At 49.7% G+C, this 18,761-nt stretch overlaps 1 protein-coding gene across 17 annotated transcripts in view; it reads left to right on the top strand.

Moving 5' to 3' along the window:
• The window catches only part of MICAL2 (microtubule associated monooxygenase, calponin and LIM domain containing 2), a 207,883-nt gene that overhangs the window by 26,347 nt on the left and 162,775 nt on the right, over positions 1–18,761 (top strand). For all 17 annotated transcript variants that reach the window (XM_079102657.1, XM_079102656.1, XM_079102662.1 and 14 more), the window contains exon 3: positions 17,567–17,906. In XM_079102657.1, coding sequence (XP_078958783.1) covers positions 17,643–17,906 — 264 coding nt within the window. In that variant the 5' untranslated portion in view covers positions 17,567–17,642. The remainder of the gene's footprint in view (positions 1–17,566; positions 17,907–18,761) is intronic.

Genomic DNA, 18,761 nt, shown 5'->3' with positions numbered 1-18,761 from the left:
TGTGCAAGGACTGACCTCCTGTTTGAAAATTCTGTAGTCTCTCTCCTCTACTAAGTTCCAACCATATGTAAGTCCCTGGAGGACCAGGACATAAGAAGAGCTCATTAAGTATTTGTTGAATGAGTGAACTTTTTTTGTTGTTTGTTTTGGCCACTTAATCATAAATGGATCTTCTCTGGCAGCAAGGAGATCACTGCCCCATGAAGTATTTGAGTTTCTTGCCATGATAAGGGACTGGTGAGTTCTCTTCTCACCCAGCCTCACCTTCTTGAACTGGGTCACATACACTCAATAATTAATTCCTTGAGTCTTTTACTATTCCTGAGTCAGGAGCTTCCTCTTCCTGATGCAGAGATGATCTGACAGACATTGATCTTTGAGCAGATCGGGCCTGACAGGCAGATGCTATGGCCTGTTGTAAACCTTCAGATGGCCCATCAGATGCGCTCTCAGCCTAAACAGGTCGGACTGCCAGTGCACTGTTTAATCCTCTCCTGCCATCCTTTCCCCCAGTGACTTTCTCTAGTCTGCGGGAGAGGGGCAGCTGTGGGTTATCTCACCCATTTAGGGTATAGGGAAGCCTACCTCTCTCTTCTCACTGACCTCTGAACTTTCAAAGATCCAGCAAGGGCTGGAGAGAGAACAAAAGAGCATGTCAAGCCAGGAAAGAATGCACAGGCTGGGGAGGCCGTCAGGATAACATCTCCTGGGCCCGCTCTCAACCTAAGTGACATGAGGGTCATGTTTCTTAGAGACTGCAGGGCATCTACTGACCTCATTAGACACTTAAGGTCAACTGAGTGGAGTGGAAAAAAGAGTGAACAGAGACCCAAAGATAGGCGTTCTAGGGTGGACTGTGCACAACTTAGCTGGGTGGCCTTGGGCAAGGACCTTCTGTCGTCCTTGGATCTCTTAGCAGACAAAGGAGGTGTGGGAAGCTGAATAGCATCTTAAAGGAGCCTTCTGGACTCCTGTGGTCCTTAGTGTGTGCTCTGAGTTTGTCCTTGTGATTGGCACTGCATTCTCTGTGGTTGCCTCCTCCTCATGTAGCTAGAGCTTGCTCCTGTAAGCATTGTCCCCTTGGCCTGTGCAGTTCTGCCACCCCACCGCCATGCCAGAGCACAGATAATAACAGCCTATTGATGTCCTCAACTCCCGCCAGGCAGCATGGGAACACATCTAATTGTGCAAGAGTGTTGGAGACCTGAAGAGAAGAGTTTGGTTGCTCTAAAAGGCAATGGGATTATGGGGTGTTGGGATAGCCAAGTTATTGGTGCCCCAAGGTTCCTAAGCACTATTGAGCAGAAGGTAATTAATATATTCTTAAGAATGTGGCCCTGCATGGCCTGGTCAGGGGTGGCCAGACATTTTGGAGCAGTAAAGAAAGTAGCATTGGTAGAAGGCTGCTCAGTGAGAAACAGACAGCTAACACAGAAAGGAGAGGGGCCAGGGAAGGTGTGTTCATCACTGAGTTGGACAGTTGGAGAATACTGAAACTGAAGAGAACTTATAGAGTTCATGTTTGTAAGTCAAGCAACTGAGGTCCAGAGGTGTGATTTAAACCAGCCCATAAAGCAAGCCAGTCGTGGGAGGGAGATGGAAGCCAAGTCTGATTGCCAGCACGTGGCTCCCTCCCTGGGCCACATTGCCTCCCAAGTTCAGCTGCCACACCTTCCACTTCTCTTTCTGACCCTGAACTGGAATGGCTGAGGTGTTAGCAAGGCCCCCACTTTGCCGTTTATCAGGCCCAATAAAACTTGGGTGCAGCAGCAAGGAGTGGTCTGTAGTCTGTCTGATCTGTACTTCGTACTTGACAGTGTTGAGTCAGCACTATCATGTTTTATGGTGTGTCATGGGTTAAAGATCAATTTAAGACGGGAAGAAGGAGGTGATGGTCCAGCATTCACAGTGGGACTTCCCACTGCCAGGCCCGGTTTGCTTCTTGAGATGCAAAGGTGAGTAAGAAGCAGTCCCTTGACTTCCAGGAGCTTGTGGCCTGGCCTGGTGGCCAGACAGATGTTTATAGTCATAGTATCTAAGCATTAGCATAGAGAGACACCCCCACTTTGGAATCACTGAGAGGAGAGCAGCACCCAGGGAAGGGTACACCTAGGAGGTCCTGCAGGGCTCAGGTATTAAGGATGAACAGGAGATTGTCAGGCAGAGAAGGAAGCAGAAGGTTTTGCAAGAAAAACGTTTGGAGCTAAGAAAGGGTCTGACGTGGCATTTGGAAGTAAGGAGGGGTTGCTTGCATGTTTTCTTCTTAGCCCAGAGTACAAGGAATGGAACATTCAGTTGAGAGATCAGCCCCGGGAAGAGCATGGGATTTGGAGCCAGACTGTGCAAGGCCTTTGCAAAACACTTGCTACTATGGGAGATTCATTCACAGAAACATCAGGAGGCTCACAAAGACCCTCCAAACGTGAATTCTCCAGGCTCTGAAGTGCTACCTGCTTGTGTGGGGAGTTGTTTTCAGATAGTTTGTGTTCATTTTCTACATTTCCTGTCACACACCAGTGGAGGTGATTTTTGGTGGGGCAAAAAGGGAGTGGGATGGGATAGGCCCCGCCGACAGTTCATATTTAAAATGTCTCAGATTCCTTTTGCCAAATAAGCTGATAGCAAACACCCTTGTGAGTTCATGTGCAGACTGTCTCTCCAGGGACTGCTTTGCATTCCAGACAGGACCACACAATAATTCTGCAGGAATTGAGGGTATGGGGTGAGAAAGCCACTTAAAAAAAAAAAAAAAAAAAAAAAAGGACCAATGAAAATATATAGCTGCTTTTAAAGATGATATTTGAAAAACATCCAGGAAGTGAATTATTTGTCATGAGGAGGAACCAGAAATTAAAAAAAAAAAAAAAAATTAGATCTTTAGAGTAGAAAAAGGAATGGATGAAGAGAAAAAGAGCCCTCCTGCAACTTGTCCCCTGAACATGTTGTCCCCATTTAATAAAATACCTTACTGAGTTCCATCCCAGGAGATCTGTTTTGGAAACTGAACTTTGAACCTGAATTGTCCTCTGTGGAGAGGAGTAGACTGATAAACTCAAGTGTGACTTGGAGTCAAAGGCTTCTTGGTCATAGATCAGCAGTCTACTAGTCACCCCTGGGTTTCATTTTTTGAGGAGAGAGGAAATCTTTTTGGGATACTTGCTGCTTGCTTTAGTGAATGTGGTTTAAGTCTCCATGCCTAAATGCCAAGTGGAGAGTCTAGCACCTTCGTTCAACCCCTAGTGTACACTGGAAATGGGGAGACTGTCTCCGACCCCTGGAAAAATTCCCTGACTTGGTCGAACCTCCTACAGTCCTCTCCCCTGGGGCTGCTGGATGTTGGAATTTGGGGCTAGTTAAAAAGTATTTTGACCCACTCCATGGTCAAGGCACTTGCTGGGTCCTGAGCTTCTGTCTCAGCATCTCTGAACTCATGGGCTCAGAGTACTTCCCGGGAGTTGGCCTCCTGAGACCTCTGCCTCTTGTGTGTAGTCTGTCTTGATTTCTGCTGCCAGCATCACCAAGTGGGCAAAAATTCCAGGATGTTTAAACCCCAGTTCTGGAAGGTGAAATAAGCCTATCAAGGCAATAACGTCCTCAGTGCTCAGTTCAGCAATGGAGTATATTTTAGGGATGATGGATACTACCTTATCTGATCAGAGAACCTTTCTGCATTTACTTAACTGGCTTTATGGATCTTTGGGGGAAACAGTTCCCAGGAGTCTTCAATTCCTCTGTACAGTAATCGGGTGGGCCAGAGCTGTCTTCATCCCTCACTTCTACCCAGACCTCCAAACTGCCACTGGACAGCTGTGTTTTCCCCAGCTACAGCGCTCCTGGAAAAGTGAGGAAGAACTTCCTCAGAGCTGTCTCCCCCTGTCAGTTTCTGGTCTCTCGCTCTCCTGAGGTGACATCTGGGGACTGTTAAGCTGTGTTCAGGCACATTTCCTGGCCCAGAGTCATCCAGGTCTGTAAAATGAATATACGAGTGAATGGATAAGCAGCAGGCAAGTCCTGTCTCCCAGCAGAAGTGAACAGGAAGTGAATAGGTCTCTGTCCGAGTTGCCTGCGTGCCATGCAGGATCCAGCATGCACTGCAGAAAAGACCCCTTTGGCCCTGGGAGCCAAAGGGTTGCCTGATAAAGCTGTCTCCTGGGTGGGGCCTTGGGGGCAGCTAACTTTTGATCCACATCACCTCAAGATTATGAACCTTATTTTCAGGAATTCAAACAAATACCAGTAGCAACTTCAAGGTACTGGGAATGCTGGCCCTGGTGGAAGCAGTGTGGAGTCCACTCCCCTATTTCTGCTTGCCCAACCCACCCCCACCTGACTGAATGTCCCATTCCAGTACCCGTGCTGTGAGTCCTTGCTTTGTTATGCTGCTTCTCTGCAACATGGGGAATCTTATGTTAAACCCTAGCTCCTGGCTTCCCAAGTGTGACATGTTGGTAGGCTTATAAACAGGTCTTAGTCCTTTCTGACTCAGGTAGGACTCATCTGTCCATGCGGGTGGACACACCTGCTCATAAAGACTGAATGACATTTATAGGTCTGTGTGCGGAGACTAGGGTGAGGGCATGAGCAGCTGCCCTGTGGGCTGCATGGATGGCCCAATAGAAGGAATAGACAAGCACCCACCTTCCATGGCCTTGGCACGTCTACGTGGAGAGCCCACTGCTGAGCCCCAGGAAGGCGTTATTCATATTGTCAATAACATTGATGGCAACATAGACCACAATGCTTGTGTCACTGCATGTTAGGAAATTAATGCTGAAGTTTAAGGTCTGTAATTCAACTTGAAAAACTTCAAGGTGGAGGCAGTTTCCTCCCTTCTGAGACAGATTTTTACTGGCAAACATTCTTTCATTTGATGAACATAGGTACCAACCACCTCCTGGGGCAGGACTAGCACCATTACTGGGTCATAGAGACCAGAGTCGGCAGGCAACCCATCAGCATCCAAAAGAGGATGTCGTAGGCAAAGCTGAATTACTTGATTATTAAATATTGAGAACAGACCAGGTACCTAGAACTGAGGCAAATACTCTGGGAATTAGAAAGGAAACTAAAGACCTTGGCCTTTTCCTTAAGAAGTTCACACATCTGTTGAACAGATGAGATTAATGCACACAAAAAAATGATGGGTTCAAGACTAGATGAAGTGCCGATGACCCAGTCGATGGCCTTTGTGACCCTGGTATTATAACCGTTTGTCTCCCCCAGCAGGTCACAGTTCTGTTGTTCACCTGGTACCCCAGCTAATAGGGGAGGATCTGTGTACGGTGCAGGTTGTCAGAGGATGAAGGGATAGAAGCGATGGAGTGAGGCCACTGTTTTCCAAACAGACAGAACTCTGTGTGTGTGTGTGTGTGTGTGTTGTGTGCATGCATGTGTGTTGTTAGAGACTAAACCCAGAGATGCTCTACCCTTGAGCTATATCCCCAGCCCTTTTTAAAAAAATTTAGTTTTGAGACAGGATCTTGCTAAGTTGCCCAGGTTGGCCTTGAACTTGTGATCCTCCTGCCTCAGCCTCCCCAGTTGCTGGCATTGCAGTTGTGCCTCACAACGCCTGGCTTCCTGGGAAGTTAAAAGTGCTTTTCCTCTTGGACTTTAGGCTGCAGAGATTCTGTTTGGGAGTGGGCCCAGGAAGATGAATGTTTGGACACTTCTTGGTGAATTTTCTGTGCAGTCAGGTTTGGTGGCCTCTGGCAAAGACCCCAGGAATTTAGAATGATGCAAGAGAAAGAAAGGCGGGTAAGAAACGGGCAGCTTCCACACCTGCATGCTGCAGCTCACCCTGGAGACCCAGCTGTGAGCCAGCTTCCCCAGGAGCTTCTCCCTGGCTCTCAGGCATTCTGTCTCCCCACTCTGGGTCTGCAAGTCTGGATGTCCATCTCTGCTGCAGGAAATTGGGACTTTTATTCCCTCAATAGACTGTGAGGCTCCTAGCAGGTCTTCCGTGAGTACTGTGGCTGACTTGGCTTCAGAGGATGGTGAGATCCAAGCAGGATGGGAGAAGAAAGGCAGAGAGCTGATGTGACCCAGAAGACACAGCCACTGGCAGAGCCTGAGCACCTTTGGGAACTGAGCCTAAGAAGAGGGGGCTACACCGTGTGGGTGGCCCCAGGGAGCCAGGCAGGGAAGTTTGAACTGGTTCAGGGGTATAGGTACCCCTGGGACTTTATGAATAGTCACAGTCCAAGCTACCATGTATCCTGAATTTTATGCGATGCTCTTGATTTGATTTATCCACAAGCAGTTGTTAGCGAACATCTAACATTGCCAGAGGCACAGGTGCAGCCTCTGACCTCAGAGAGCTCATAGTTTGAGGCAGACAAGCCCACAAGTAGATCAGTGTGTGTGAGAAATCATCATACAAACCTCCACAGATGTAGTGTGGGAAGAGGGGCTGGGAGGGCAAGTGAGGTTTCAAAGAAGCACTGTCCAATGGAGAGCCCTGCCTAACTAGGCGGCCTTGTGTTTCATCCTCAAGTAACCCAGTGGGACAGGACTATTATTATCCCCATTTTATGGATGAGAAAACTGAGGTTCAAAGAGGTTCGGTAACTCATATGGGCTCACACACCTAGTAAGTGGTGGGTCAGGATTTGTAGCCAGTCTGCCTGACTCCAGAGTCCAAACTGGGATCTGCGACAATCGCTGCCATGGTGGTTTCAGCTGTAAAATTAACTGGGGTTTCACTAGTGACCAGAGCCTGGCTGGGTTTTTCAGACATGGACGGGCACAAGCCAGGACACAGTGTACCCAGGGAACTGGGGATGGTTCAGTGGGTCTTGAGGACCAGGGGAGGATGGGAGGAGAGGCTGGAGGGGCGGACAGGGGCTGGGTCGTGAAGGCAGTGTTTGCCTTGCTCTACTGAGATGTCTCGACTTGGCCCTGCCCACTGTGGAAGGGCTGTGAACAGGAACCTGACCAGACCAAGTGTGTGTTTCTTATACAAAGATGTCTCCAGCTGCACTTCGAGATTGGGGGATTGGAGGAAGGCGAATCAGGAGGCAGGAAAGGCACCGATGCGCAGGCTTTGGGTTCCGGTGAGAGCAGATGGAGACCGGCACCTCCGAGTAAGGATGGGAGACCAGTGACCAGGGGTACTGGGGAGGCAGGATGTGGTGACCAGCTGGCTCAGCGAGGTAAAGGAAGGGGGTCCAACAGCATAGACTCCAAGGATGAGACAGGAGCGCCTGTCCACAGAGGCTGGGCTGCAGGAGGAGCAGAGGAGCAGGCCAAGACAAACAGACCACATGCAAGGTCTCTTCAGGGGAGCGGAAAATGTCTCATGGCAGGTAACACCTGGCCTGGAATGTGGCAGAGAGACATGCGTGATGCTGGTGGAGCCATGGAGGTGCTGAGTTCCTGGAGGGTGGAGATCAGAACCTTCACTTTCAGGGGAGTGAGGAGTCTACAAAAGACCAGAAATGCTGAGACCACTAGCAAGATAAGGCTGGGTTAGTGACAACTCCACTTAGCAACACAGAGTGGGAGATGACGCAGAGCGTGTGCCCTGGGGGCGTGTGAGTGGAAGCCAGATTGTGGTCACTGAAGTATGACTGGGAGGTGAGGAAGGGGGGCGTTGTGAGGGCAGAGTCTTCTTTGGGGGACCTCTGCTGCGAAGGGTAGGAAGCAGAGCATGACGTGTGATTTTGTTTCCTCCACTAAAAGCAAACTCAGGTCTCACTGTGGTTGAAATTGTGCCCAGGTCTGGGAGTGACTTAATGATCAGTTCACAAGTCAGAAAACAGCAAAGAGGGGCTGGGGTTGTGGCTCAGTGGTAGAGCACTTGCCTGGCACGTGTGAGGGCCTGGGTTCCATCCTCAGCACGGCATTAAAAATAATGAATTAAATAAATAAGTACAACAAAGGTATTGTGTTCATCCATAACTAAAAATGAATTTATTAATTAAAAAAAAAAAAGGAAACAGCAAAGAACTTATTGGACAATGAATCCTTTTGGAGGGTGAAAAATGCAGTCAGGTGGCAGTTCTTCAAACCCAGGGGGACCTGTGGAGGACAGACCATCAGACACCCAGTGGGTGTCCAGTGGCTGGGGGTGGGGTCAGCTCTGTGCTCACCCTAGGTTCCCTGATGCTGTGCTATGCACACCATGAGCAGGCATCAGTGAGAAGCCCCGTCAAGTGTACTTTTCCATGACTTCTCCCCCTCTTCCCCAGTATCCCTCACTATATTCAGACTAATTATGAGGATTCAAGTTCCTGACACCTAATTTCAGCAAATCAGGAAGAGTAGTGCCACCCAAATACAAAGAGTCACCTGGGGCATGACTTTATTGGGATGCTAGGCAGAGATTTGGTAGATAGTATGGCCGTAGCTGTGCCACCTTAGCAGAAGGTTGGTTAAGGGGAGAATGAGCCGCCTCCACCCTCTGCCTTGGCTGGGCTTAGGCAGCCTGGAGCGGGGTAGTGGTGTTCCCATGCCCTGTGCCACTGCTGACACTTACCTGGTATGTCTGGGAGCCTGGTGCTGTGAGAGGCACCTCCATTTAATTTCCACAGGAACACTATGCTGTTATGACTTGTTCAAGAGAGCTTGTGACTCAGAGAGCCACGTTCCTTCCCTCACATCACATGGTTCGCAGGACCGCAGGAGCCTTCCAAAACACTCAGGCTGGAAGGGAGAGCAAGGGAGTAAACTAGCGTGTCTGTCCCAGTCTCTGGTCAAATAGGGAAAGGATGTGTTTTTTCAGATTGGGTGTGGAGGTGGCGGCGCCTAGGAACTGCTCCAGGATGCTGAGGTACTCAAGGAAAGTCGGACATAGACTGACAGTGCGGGTTGTTACCAGAAGTGGGTACAGCTGTGGTGGCTCAAGTGCGATGTGGATCCCCACGTGACCAAGCTTCTGGTTGGAGGAAATACCTTGTGACACAGGCCAAATGTGACATGCCCACCACAAATCCCTACTGGCTTCATTAAGGTGATGTTTGCTGCCTCACAGATGAATCCCAGATTCTCGCAGCTTCACAGATTTCAAGTTTATTTCCCACACACGTGAAGGGCTCTCTGCCAAGTGGGTGTCCAGGGAACCCGGCTCCTTTCTCCCCGTGGCTCTGCCATCTTTGTCCCATGGTTTTTAGCCACTGTGCTCTGGAGGAGAGGAAGAGCACAAAGGGCCTCATGGAAGGTTTGATGGGTCAGTCCTCGAGGTGGCGCAAGCCCCTCCTGCTTGTGTTCCATGACCCAGAAGTAGATCACCTGGGCTCATACAGCTGCAGGGAAGGGCTGAGGAGGAAGGAGCAACTCACCTGGGGCCAGCTATCCTGTCTCTGCCATGCTTCCCTGCCATGACAGGAGGGTCACTTCTTAGCGTAGTGTTTATTGGTGGATTAGTTACTGTCCTCATTTCGTATTGCATGACATCTCATGACTACACATCCTGGCAGTTTGGAGTTTGAGGACCAGAGGCCATGATTTGGTGTGCAAGGCAGTGGTTCCATCCACTGTGTGGAGCAGTGTGGGAATGAATGGTGGTTAAGAGTCCTCTGGACTCTGGCTGTGGGAAGTTGAATCACAGATTCACCTTCTGGCCCTGTGACTTCGGGCAAGTTGCTGACTTCTTTAATTTTTTAAAAAACGAGGATAATACTAACATCCAACAATGCCTTTGTTATAATGATTAACTACTTCCACCTGTATAAAGGTGTAACACATTGCCTGAGACTTCACAGATGCTCATTAAATGGCAACAGTTATGTTCTCAAGATCATATGTTCCTTTAGTCCTTCAGCACATGCTCGGTAGAGAGGGCCTCATGCCAGAATGGCTGTGATCACAGTCAGTACAGGGTGCTGTGGGAACACTGGGGAAGGGGTTGGGGTGAGAGGCAAGGTGACCTTGGGAAAAGGAGGCTGGAAGGTGGATTAGGGGTTATGGGATGAAGGTGTGCTCAGGTTAGTGTGCCCTGACAGAGCAGCAAGAATGGTACATGATGGTTCTGACACTGTTTTTATAAATGGAACCATTTTGGTGCATGACAGTGGTGTTTTCTGATGAATCAAAAAGCATTCATAGGTAGGGTCCTTGAAGTTGACATTAGTCAAAAAAAAGTAGGCCAAGCCCTGATTTTGAGGGATGGGGCTTGTCCCCTCACACAGCTCTCATTTGCACTCATTCAAGCCAAAGTGAGTCCAGCAGACCAGGGCTGACCCAGACCTGTCTTCAAGGAGCTTTTAGGGAACCTGCTGTCTGCAGGGAAGAGTGCCTTCTGTGTTCAGGGACCATGGTCTTCCAGCAGTACTGTGCAGGGATCATCAGCACCCAGGTAAGAAGTGTTCTCCCAGGTGAGGCAATGTGTGGTGAGCCCCAGGAACTAAGTCCAAGGTACTGGTACCAGAACTTCCCCGAAGCTTGAAGGAGACCGCACAGGTGCCTGTGGATATGTGTGTGGCAGTGGTGGGGGCCTGGAGAAGACTGAATAAAAGATAAATATTGGGGACTTGGCAGGGTTGAGCTTCAAGGGGCTTCCTGTACTCAAATGAGATTTGGAGGGAAGGGTAAGAAAAGCATTGATAACTTTGAAAAAACAAAAAACAGTTGAAAACTATTTCACTTAACTAAATTAAAAACCAGCAAGTTTCTTTCGTTAGTGTAATGACTTCTTATTACCTTTTTTTTTTTTTTTTTTTTTTTTTTGGTACCAGGCATTGAACCCTGGAGAACTTAACCACTGAGCTACATCCCCAGCCCTTTTTATTTTTTATTTTGAAACAGGGCCTGACTAAGTTGCTGAGGCTGGCTTTGAACTTGCAATTCTCCTACCTCAGCCTCCTAAGTTGCTGGGATTACAGGTGTGTGCCACTGTACTTGGCATTTACTATACTGTAACGCGGTAGTATTGTAGAAATGAACTTCATTGTTAATCAGGGCACACACTCTGAACTCAAGCCTTGGGCAACTCCCATTCTTGGGTGGTGGTCTCGTTTTGTATGCATTTTATCATTGTTTTTGTGGTAAAATATGGTCGACATGGAATTTGCCATTTTAACATTTCAGTGACCATCGGCCCCATTAAGCACATTGACATTGCTGAGCAGCCAACCCACCGACCATCCACCCAACTTTCTCATCATCCCTCCCTGAGGCTGCACCCCTTCAGCACTCACCCCCCGCCCCAGCCCCTGGCAACTGCCATTCTGCTTTCTGTCTGTGATCCTGCTTACGGTGGCCACCTCCCACTATCCATGTTAAGATATGTTGGCTTCCTGGAAACTGGAAGTAAGAGTTCACAGTTTCCCTGGTTACCCAATGTATGATCCAGGTGGCTCAGGGCACCCCCAGAATTGTCTGCCAAGTTTCTATAGGTAGTGAGATCTATGTTATTTTGTTTATTTTGTCAACCAGATAAATAGGTGTCCATCTTGGGGGTCACTGGCAGGGGTCCTGTGGGCACAGCTAAGACTTGGGTGGAAGGTGCTGTCATCCACAGTCTACACTGGTACGGGGAGGGCGTGGTCTTTGGAAGGGGGACACCATACTGGACCTGAGGGTTGTGCTCTGGAGAGTGGAGCTGCTGGGAGGGAACTTGTCCCTGACCTGTTTGAATTTAAGTGAGGTGGCTTAGCATCAGGGCTTAGGGCAGGAGGGCCCTTTCTTTTCTGGAGAAGAATAGCATTGCTAGTGTTGGCGAGTCACGCAGGCCTAGGAGGCCATCCCTGTCAGACCTGAGTGAGTTGAGAAGTCTGCACAAGGCCTACTTTCTAATGCTGGGACTGATGGTCAGGGAGAGGAGACTCCTAGACGTGGAACCTGTCTAAAGCAACAAGCTTCAACAATCACGCATCCTCTGGGTGGAAAATCAGGGAAATACAGAGAACAGCCTGAGACTATTGTTAGGTCACCCCATGACTTAAGAAAGTGTCCTGCAGTTGACACTTGCACCCTCCAGGCCCGGAACTGCCAGAGACCATGAACTTAACTGATATAATTCACACAGTGCCTTCAGAAAGGGCCAGTTTGTTTCTGCTACATATTGACAGGATCCATATCAGTGTCCTTAGGAGGGCAACGGGAGGGTCAGGCCAGAGGTCAAGCCAAGGTCTCCTCATGCCTGGGCCAGACTTCTTTCTTTTTCTAGAAGGTCCTGAAGAGAGGCTTAGCAGCACGGGCAGAGATGTGAAGCATGGATAGAAATCTTCAGGAAAAATTTGAAAATCCATTCATATATAAATATGCATGTGCATACATCCATCATATAGAGACAGGTACACATAGATACATATATATACACACACACAAACGAGATTATACCCACATACAGCAAAATTGTAGATGCATTACAGAAAAGAGATGGCAAGTTCTGAGATGACTGTTTTAAGACCCATACTTTTGAGAGGGAAAGTGCACTTACCAGCCCACAAGTCTGTTGCAAGAACTACTTAGGGTAAGGCAGGCAAAAGGGCCTGGCTGGCAGTGGCCCCTGAGATGTTGCCTTCCCTCCTTCCTGGCACTGTGCTTGGTCAGCATCTAGGTGTCTCCTAGCACTGGGCAGTGAGATCCTAGAGGGTGGGGACTGACTCATGGGTCATCCTGGGGTCTGGCACCGTGAGTGGCTCCAAGAGGGAGTGGATGGAGGGGTAGAAGTAGGGATGTGTGAGGCCGGTGGAGTTTGCGCACTGTTGTAGAGTGTGGGAGTGTGGGAGCCAGAAGGACAGGAGCAAAATGAACTAGGGCTCACAGTGGGGGAGCAGGCATGGAAGGCCAGGCCTGCAGTTGACTTGTAGCCTCTTCCAGAGCTCCTTCCATGGGCAGTGGGGTGACAGGGACGGGGGTTGTGTTTGGGCCCCTGTTGCAGTCTGGGACTGTGTTAGGGCTTTCACGGTGGGTGTCTGCATGCCTTCCTTTTGACTTTTCTGGAGTGGCTCCAGCAGGCATGGGTGTAGCCTATGTGAGAAGGCCTTCAACTTCCTGTGGGCGATCTCAGGGCTAAGACTAGGAAGTAGAGAGTGATCTTTGGAGACACAGACCTCCTCTCTCTGGAGAATGACAAAGAAGACTTCCTAAGGCTGTCTTACCCACCCAGCAGGCGGCCTAGAAGGCAATGCCTTCTCCACTGTGGAGATGATAGAGGGAAGGCTGGAAGGAGACCACAAGCAGGGCAAGCAGTCTCTTCCCAGCCCTGGAGTTGCTCCTTTTGGTTTAAGTTGGCTACCTCGTGGGAGATGGAAAAGAGGGAGGGAAGATGGGGTCTGCAGGCCCCACCTGTGAATCAGACCCAGGGGTCTGCCGAGAGATAGATGCATTACAGACATTTACCACTGCCAAGTCCCTGACTGGCTCCTGCCTCTTCTCAGGTGTTGGGCTCATGTATGCTCAGAGCGAGCTGTCAGTCCGTGCTCCACCCCCTGCGAGTGCAGAATGGACACCCCATTCCCTTGCTGAGCCTTCCCAAGGTCCTTTAGGGAGGCAGACCTGGGAGACAGCAGGTGTGAGTAGGCAAGAGGACTTTGTTCTTAGATTGCATTGACCTTGAAACAGATCTTGTCTGTGTCCCTCAAGGGATTGAGGGTTGAGCTTTCTCCTCATGGAAAGGTTCTGCCCAGTGTCCCTCCCCAGAACTCCTTGAGGTTTTATGGAACTCTATAATTTTCCCAAGGCCTTGTCACACTGTTTGCTGCTGTTTGGCAGATGATGAGGCTCAGGTGGAGCAGAAGGTATAATGCTAAATGTGAGTGCAGAGGCAAAACTAGGGTCCAGAGACCCCGTCACTCCCTTTGAGAGGGGCTCAGGGATTGCACAAACCTTGAACTTGTCTCCCAGATGCCATAGGCTGAGCCCATCACCAGTACTGTCACCTGTAGTTTGAGGCTTTGAATCTTATTTGTAGTGGCTAGAGGCAGGGGCAGGGAATAGCTTTGTGACTCATGATGTCACATAGGCAGGGGAACAGAGAAACCACAAATAAGGGACTCCAGTTGGCAAAACCCAAACTACTTCAAACCTATTCTTGGAAACTACAGCATCACATCTTGTTTCTTCCCAGAAAATGCAGAACCTTTCATCCTTCTGCCTAATTGCTTCTATTTCTAAGACATATCAAACTCCAAAAAGGCAGCAGCCGGCTGGTGATAAACAAGACTTGTCCACCCACAGCTAGCCACCCAGGGTCCTCTGAGCTAACACACTCTTGACCTCCTTCTTCTGGGGGCAGGGGAAGGGTACCCACCAGAAGCAGTACCCTAGGTCTCTGAAAACTTGACGCTCAGGCCCACTGAGTCCTCCTGAGCCTTTTCAGTTCCTTAGTGGCACCACCCTGCACCCTGTGTGTCTTTAGCTCCTCACCAAGACCACACTGCATGAGGTTCCCCACTTGACATACGGGGAACTTAAAGCTCCCAAGTTCAGTGACTTGCCCAGAGCTACATGGTGAGGAAACGCGTTTGAACTCAGGTCTTATGATTGAAAGCACTTGTCCTGTGGGTTTAAAGTCTATCAAATTCCTTCACCTGGGAAACAGTGAAGTTATCATGAATCATATTCTCTTTTCCCCTTCCTTTTGGTTTGAGTGTGTTTGGGCCACTTGAAGAATAGTAATGAGTACTTGTTGTCACGTAGCAGCCAGGAGCTCAATACTTTGTGTGCCTTACCTCATTGATTCCTTACCACCCTAGAAAGCAAATAGTATTGTTCCCATTTTACACATGAGAAAACTGAGGCTGAGACAGGTGAGAGAACTCCCCTAGAGTCACACAGCCTCAATGTGCTTGAAATCAGATTCCCACCCAGGTTTTTCTGACTCTAAATGTTCTGTTTTCCCACAGGGCAAGCTACCCACTGCGGATGTCAGCATCATCTTTAAATTCTCTGACTTAAATTGGCAAGCTGATTTTAAAGGTTGAGATTTGACTCTTTGAATCAAGGGAGGCAGGTCTGAGCCTGGTACAGGCTGTGGGGGTACATGTCCAAGGCTGCCTTTATCTCCTCCTGTCAGGCCATCTCCTTGCACCTCTCCTTATCTCATCCTAGATAAGAGAAGGTTCCCGGAGCTCTCACGCCCACCCGGAGCCCTCAGCACCACCTTTGGCTCTTTCTCCACTGGAGCCCTGAGATTAAGTTGTGCATTTTTCTTTGGAGGGAGGAGACAAGTTCTTCCAGTTTGTAAATTATTGTCTGGGAGTCAGATCGGGCTCGATCCCTCCCAACAGGGCATGATTTTAGACCACGGAGGAGCTGGCAACTTGGGGAGTTGACTTACACACTTTGGTTTTCAGCCTGGTGCATCCCCCAGATACGAGTCCGCCTGGGAAGCTGCGGCAGGCCCGAGCGCACGGCTGAGCCTCCAGTTTCTTCCTCTTCACAGCAGCCATCGAGGTGGAGATCATCATCCATCTCTTATACAAGAAGACACTGAGGCCCAAAGCCTGTGCGGCTTGTGCGAGGCTGCGTGGGCAGCCAAGGGCCATGCCAGGCCATGGACCCCAGCTCCCAAGGCCCCAGAGCCACCTGGCCATCCTTGGAAAGGACCGCAGGGGAGCAGTTGAATGCCTTGTAGCTCTCAGCCAGCCACTGCGTCCTTTGTTCCTGCTGGCACAGAAGTAGATCCAAAGATAGATAAAGCCTGAGAATGTTAATATGCTGAGAAAAGCAAACGAGTCTGGCTTTCCATTTATGCATTCTGGGTGGCAAGTGCAGCACGTGGGGGAAAGTCGAGACACCAGAGGTGGCAGTGTTTACACGAGGGGTGCCAAAGGGAGCTCAGTGGACATTAAAGGAGCTGGGGTAGCATCCACAGAGGAATCCAGGTCTCATCTGGGCCAGGCAGAGTCCTGCAGAGCCAGCCCTCCCAGCCTGTGGAACTTGTTGAGTGGCATGGGCCAGGACCCCCAGGTTGGGCCTGGAGCCTGGTCGAGGTGGGCCAGCCAGCCAGGAGTGTATGCTGGTCTGCCTTCAGCTGAGCACAGTGCCAGGCATACTGGACGCTCCCCAGAGAAGCTGGAAGGGAGGGCAGGGTCCCACACCATCTGTCGGTGCTCCTAGGCCTAGAGGGGACGCACTCCATGACCTGTCCTGGACGTTCCCAACACCCACCTTCTCTGGACTGTCAACCCCTGGAACTTGCTGTCATTCTGCAACTGTGCAGCTCTTTCCAGAATTGGGGAGTTGACGTACACACTTCGTTTTTCCTTTGTCTGGAATGTCACTCCCTAGTCTTCAAGTGAAATCCTCCCAGTCACAGGACTGGAGCTTCTTGGGCCCCTCTGGACTCCTCGAGCTCTGTTGCACACCTGCTGCCCTGGCTCCTGAGCACCTGCCTGTAGTCTTGTCATCATCTCTCTGGTCCTGTCTTCTTGCCAGGTCGGGTCTAAGCCTGCATTGGCTACCCCTCTATCCCCAGCCCCAAGCATGTTGCCTGAGCCTCCAGCAGTGGTTGCCGAATGAATGAGTCAGAGATGAGGGAAGATGAGAAGCACACTTTCCCTTACTCTTAATATTGTAAACCAACCTATGATCCAAATGTACCCGTATAAATGTTCTGGGGTGTGTGAAGCCCTATTGGAGAGCTCAGTCTGGCAAGCCCTCTTGTTTACAGACCCCACAAGCCCTCCTGACCACTGTCCAGCCCAGGCCCTGCCCCTCCACACTGGCCAGTTTGCACTAGCTTTGGATTCCAACAAAATAGCTAGTATTTTGGAAAATCAGCTCTACTTTATTTTCGTTCCTTTGAAACTTCAGTGACTTTCCTAAGAAATGCCTGAGGTTAGAGTGGTACAGGGAGAGGTAACCGTGCCAAAACCCAGGCAAGCTATTTTTGTGAAGTGAGTGAACACCCATCGAATTTTCCCTTCCATCAGCCTGAGCACTTGTCCCAGCCAGTTCAGCCTGGCCTTACAAAGCACAGACTCCTTTTGTCCATTGGAAAGGGGAGGCCCATGTGTCTCTGTCTTCTGTGTTTCTGACTAAGGTGAATGGTGTGCTTCCAGCAGATTCCAGAAACAGGTTTGAGAAATTGCAATTGGTAACTTGTCTGGGGGAAAACACCTGCCCTTGGGTAACTAATGATGAAAGATTTTAAAGTTCATGTCTGAACCCAAGTGGGACTTTCACGAGGCCTGGAGAGGACCATGCTCTGGGATTTTGCTTATGCACTGATGTCATGGGGCTAGATTGGATTCCTATTAGCCAATCAACTTGCTGCACCAAGAACAGTAGGTTTTCCATGGTATTAAACCTAGTGCATTTTTCTGGCTTTTTCCTTACACTAGTCACTATTTCCAGAGCCATCTGGCTTGTAGCAAGATTGACCAGGTACTGTTGACATGAGTCAGGGTATATATAGCTTTGCGCAATCTGTTTCTTTTCAGCCAGGGAGAGGAGTGAGTAGGTACTGGGGAGAGAGATTGGCCGCAAGACATCATTGCTGGGTTAGGGGGTATGATGTACACCTTCCAAAGATGGTCTAGGCTGAACACTAAGTATAATGAATGAAGATGAGTGTTTTAGTATCTTAAAGGAATTTCATTGCTTCCTCTTGGTGCCCATCACCCACTCTCCCCTCATTGCCCATGCACCTCACCTCTGTCTCCACCCACCTTTGCAGGTGTGACGCTTCTCTGGGTGTTTCATGGTGATCCCCTCTGTCCTGCCACACCACTGCTCTGCGTGGCTCCTGAACCATGGGGGAGAATGAGGATGAGAAGCAGAGCCAGGCCGGGCAGGTGTTTGAGAACTTTGTCCAGGCTTCCACATGCAAAGGGACCCTCCAAGCCTTCAACATCCTCACCCAACACTTGGACCTGGACCCTCTGGACCACAGAAACTTCTACTCCAAGCTCAAGTCCAAGGTGACCACCTGGAAGGCCAAAGCCCTGTGGTACAAACTGGACAAGCGTGGCTCCCACAAAGAATACAAGCGAGGGAAGTCCTGCATGAACACCAAGGTAAGGGTGACCCGGGGGTTGACATTTGGGAGTTAAGGAGCAGTGGCCATTCTGCTGTTTTGAAGTTCTGACTAGATGTGGGCGTGAATGTTTTATTGTTCTGCTCTGCAGAAGGTTTCCTTTGTCTGCTGTGCTTAGCTTGTCCTGGCTGGGAGTTTCCACATTATTCTGGTGGCCTCAGCCACCCTGTGGTACCCTTTCCAAGGGAGAGAAACCAAAGGCCAGGTGAGGGACTGAAGCAAATCTTTGCTTTTATCCAACTTCTGCTGCCACTATGGCCATAGTCTCCTCTAACAGCCATTATTTATGGAACAACTCCTGTGTGCTTGGCGCTTAAATCCATGATCGCACTGCACACTTGCAGGAGTCCTTTGGGCCATTTTAGAGATGTGGAAACTGAAAAACCAATTCCATTGGTCACACGACTAGAAGGCATCTTCGTTCCAGTTGATTCCAGGGCTTAAGCCCTAAATTCCATGGAGAGGCTTGATTAAAGAGGTGTTCCCCAGGAGCAAAAAAAGATCCCCTGTTTTTTAAGGAGCTGGCTAAGAAGTAGGTCTGTGGTCCTTACCTCCTTTTCCTCCCTCTTTCCCTCCCTCCTGACACCTCTGTATTCTCTCCCTCCTTTCCCTGCATGCATTCTCTGCTCAGGATTGCACTCGCAGTTAACCCTCACAAATAATAGTGTCCCTTATCATTTGGCTTTAGGCTGCAGGGCTGACCACAGCATCACATCTCTGGCATCTCCGAAATGCCCACCACTCAACAGGCAGCTCGAAGTCAAGACTTGCCAGCTGGCCCTGGGTGGGGCGGTGGGGGCTCTCAGCCCTGGGCACTAGTCCAGCCCATGTGTTT

Source organism: Sciurus vulgaris, assembly GCF_902686455.1.
Source record: "Sciurus vulgaris genome assembly, chromosome: 11".
Taxonomy (NCBI): domain Eukaryota; kingdom Metazoa; phylum Chordata; class Mammalia; order Rodentia; family Sciuridae; genus Sciurus; species Sciurus vulgaris.
Note: the sequence above shows the minus strand (reverse complement) of the source record. Positions and strands in the feature narration are given on the sequence as shown.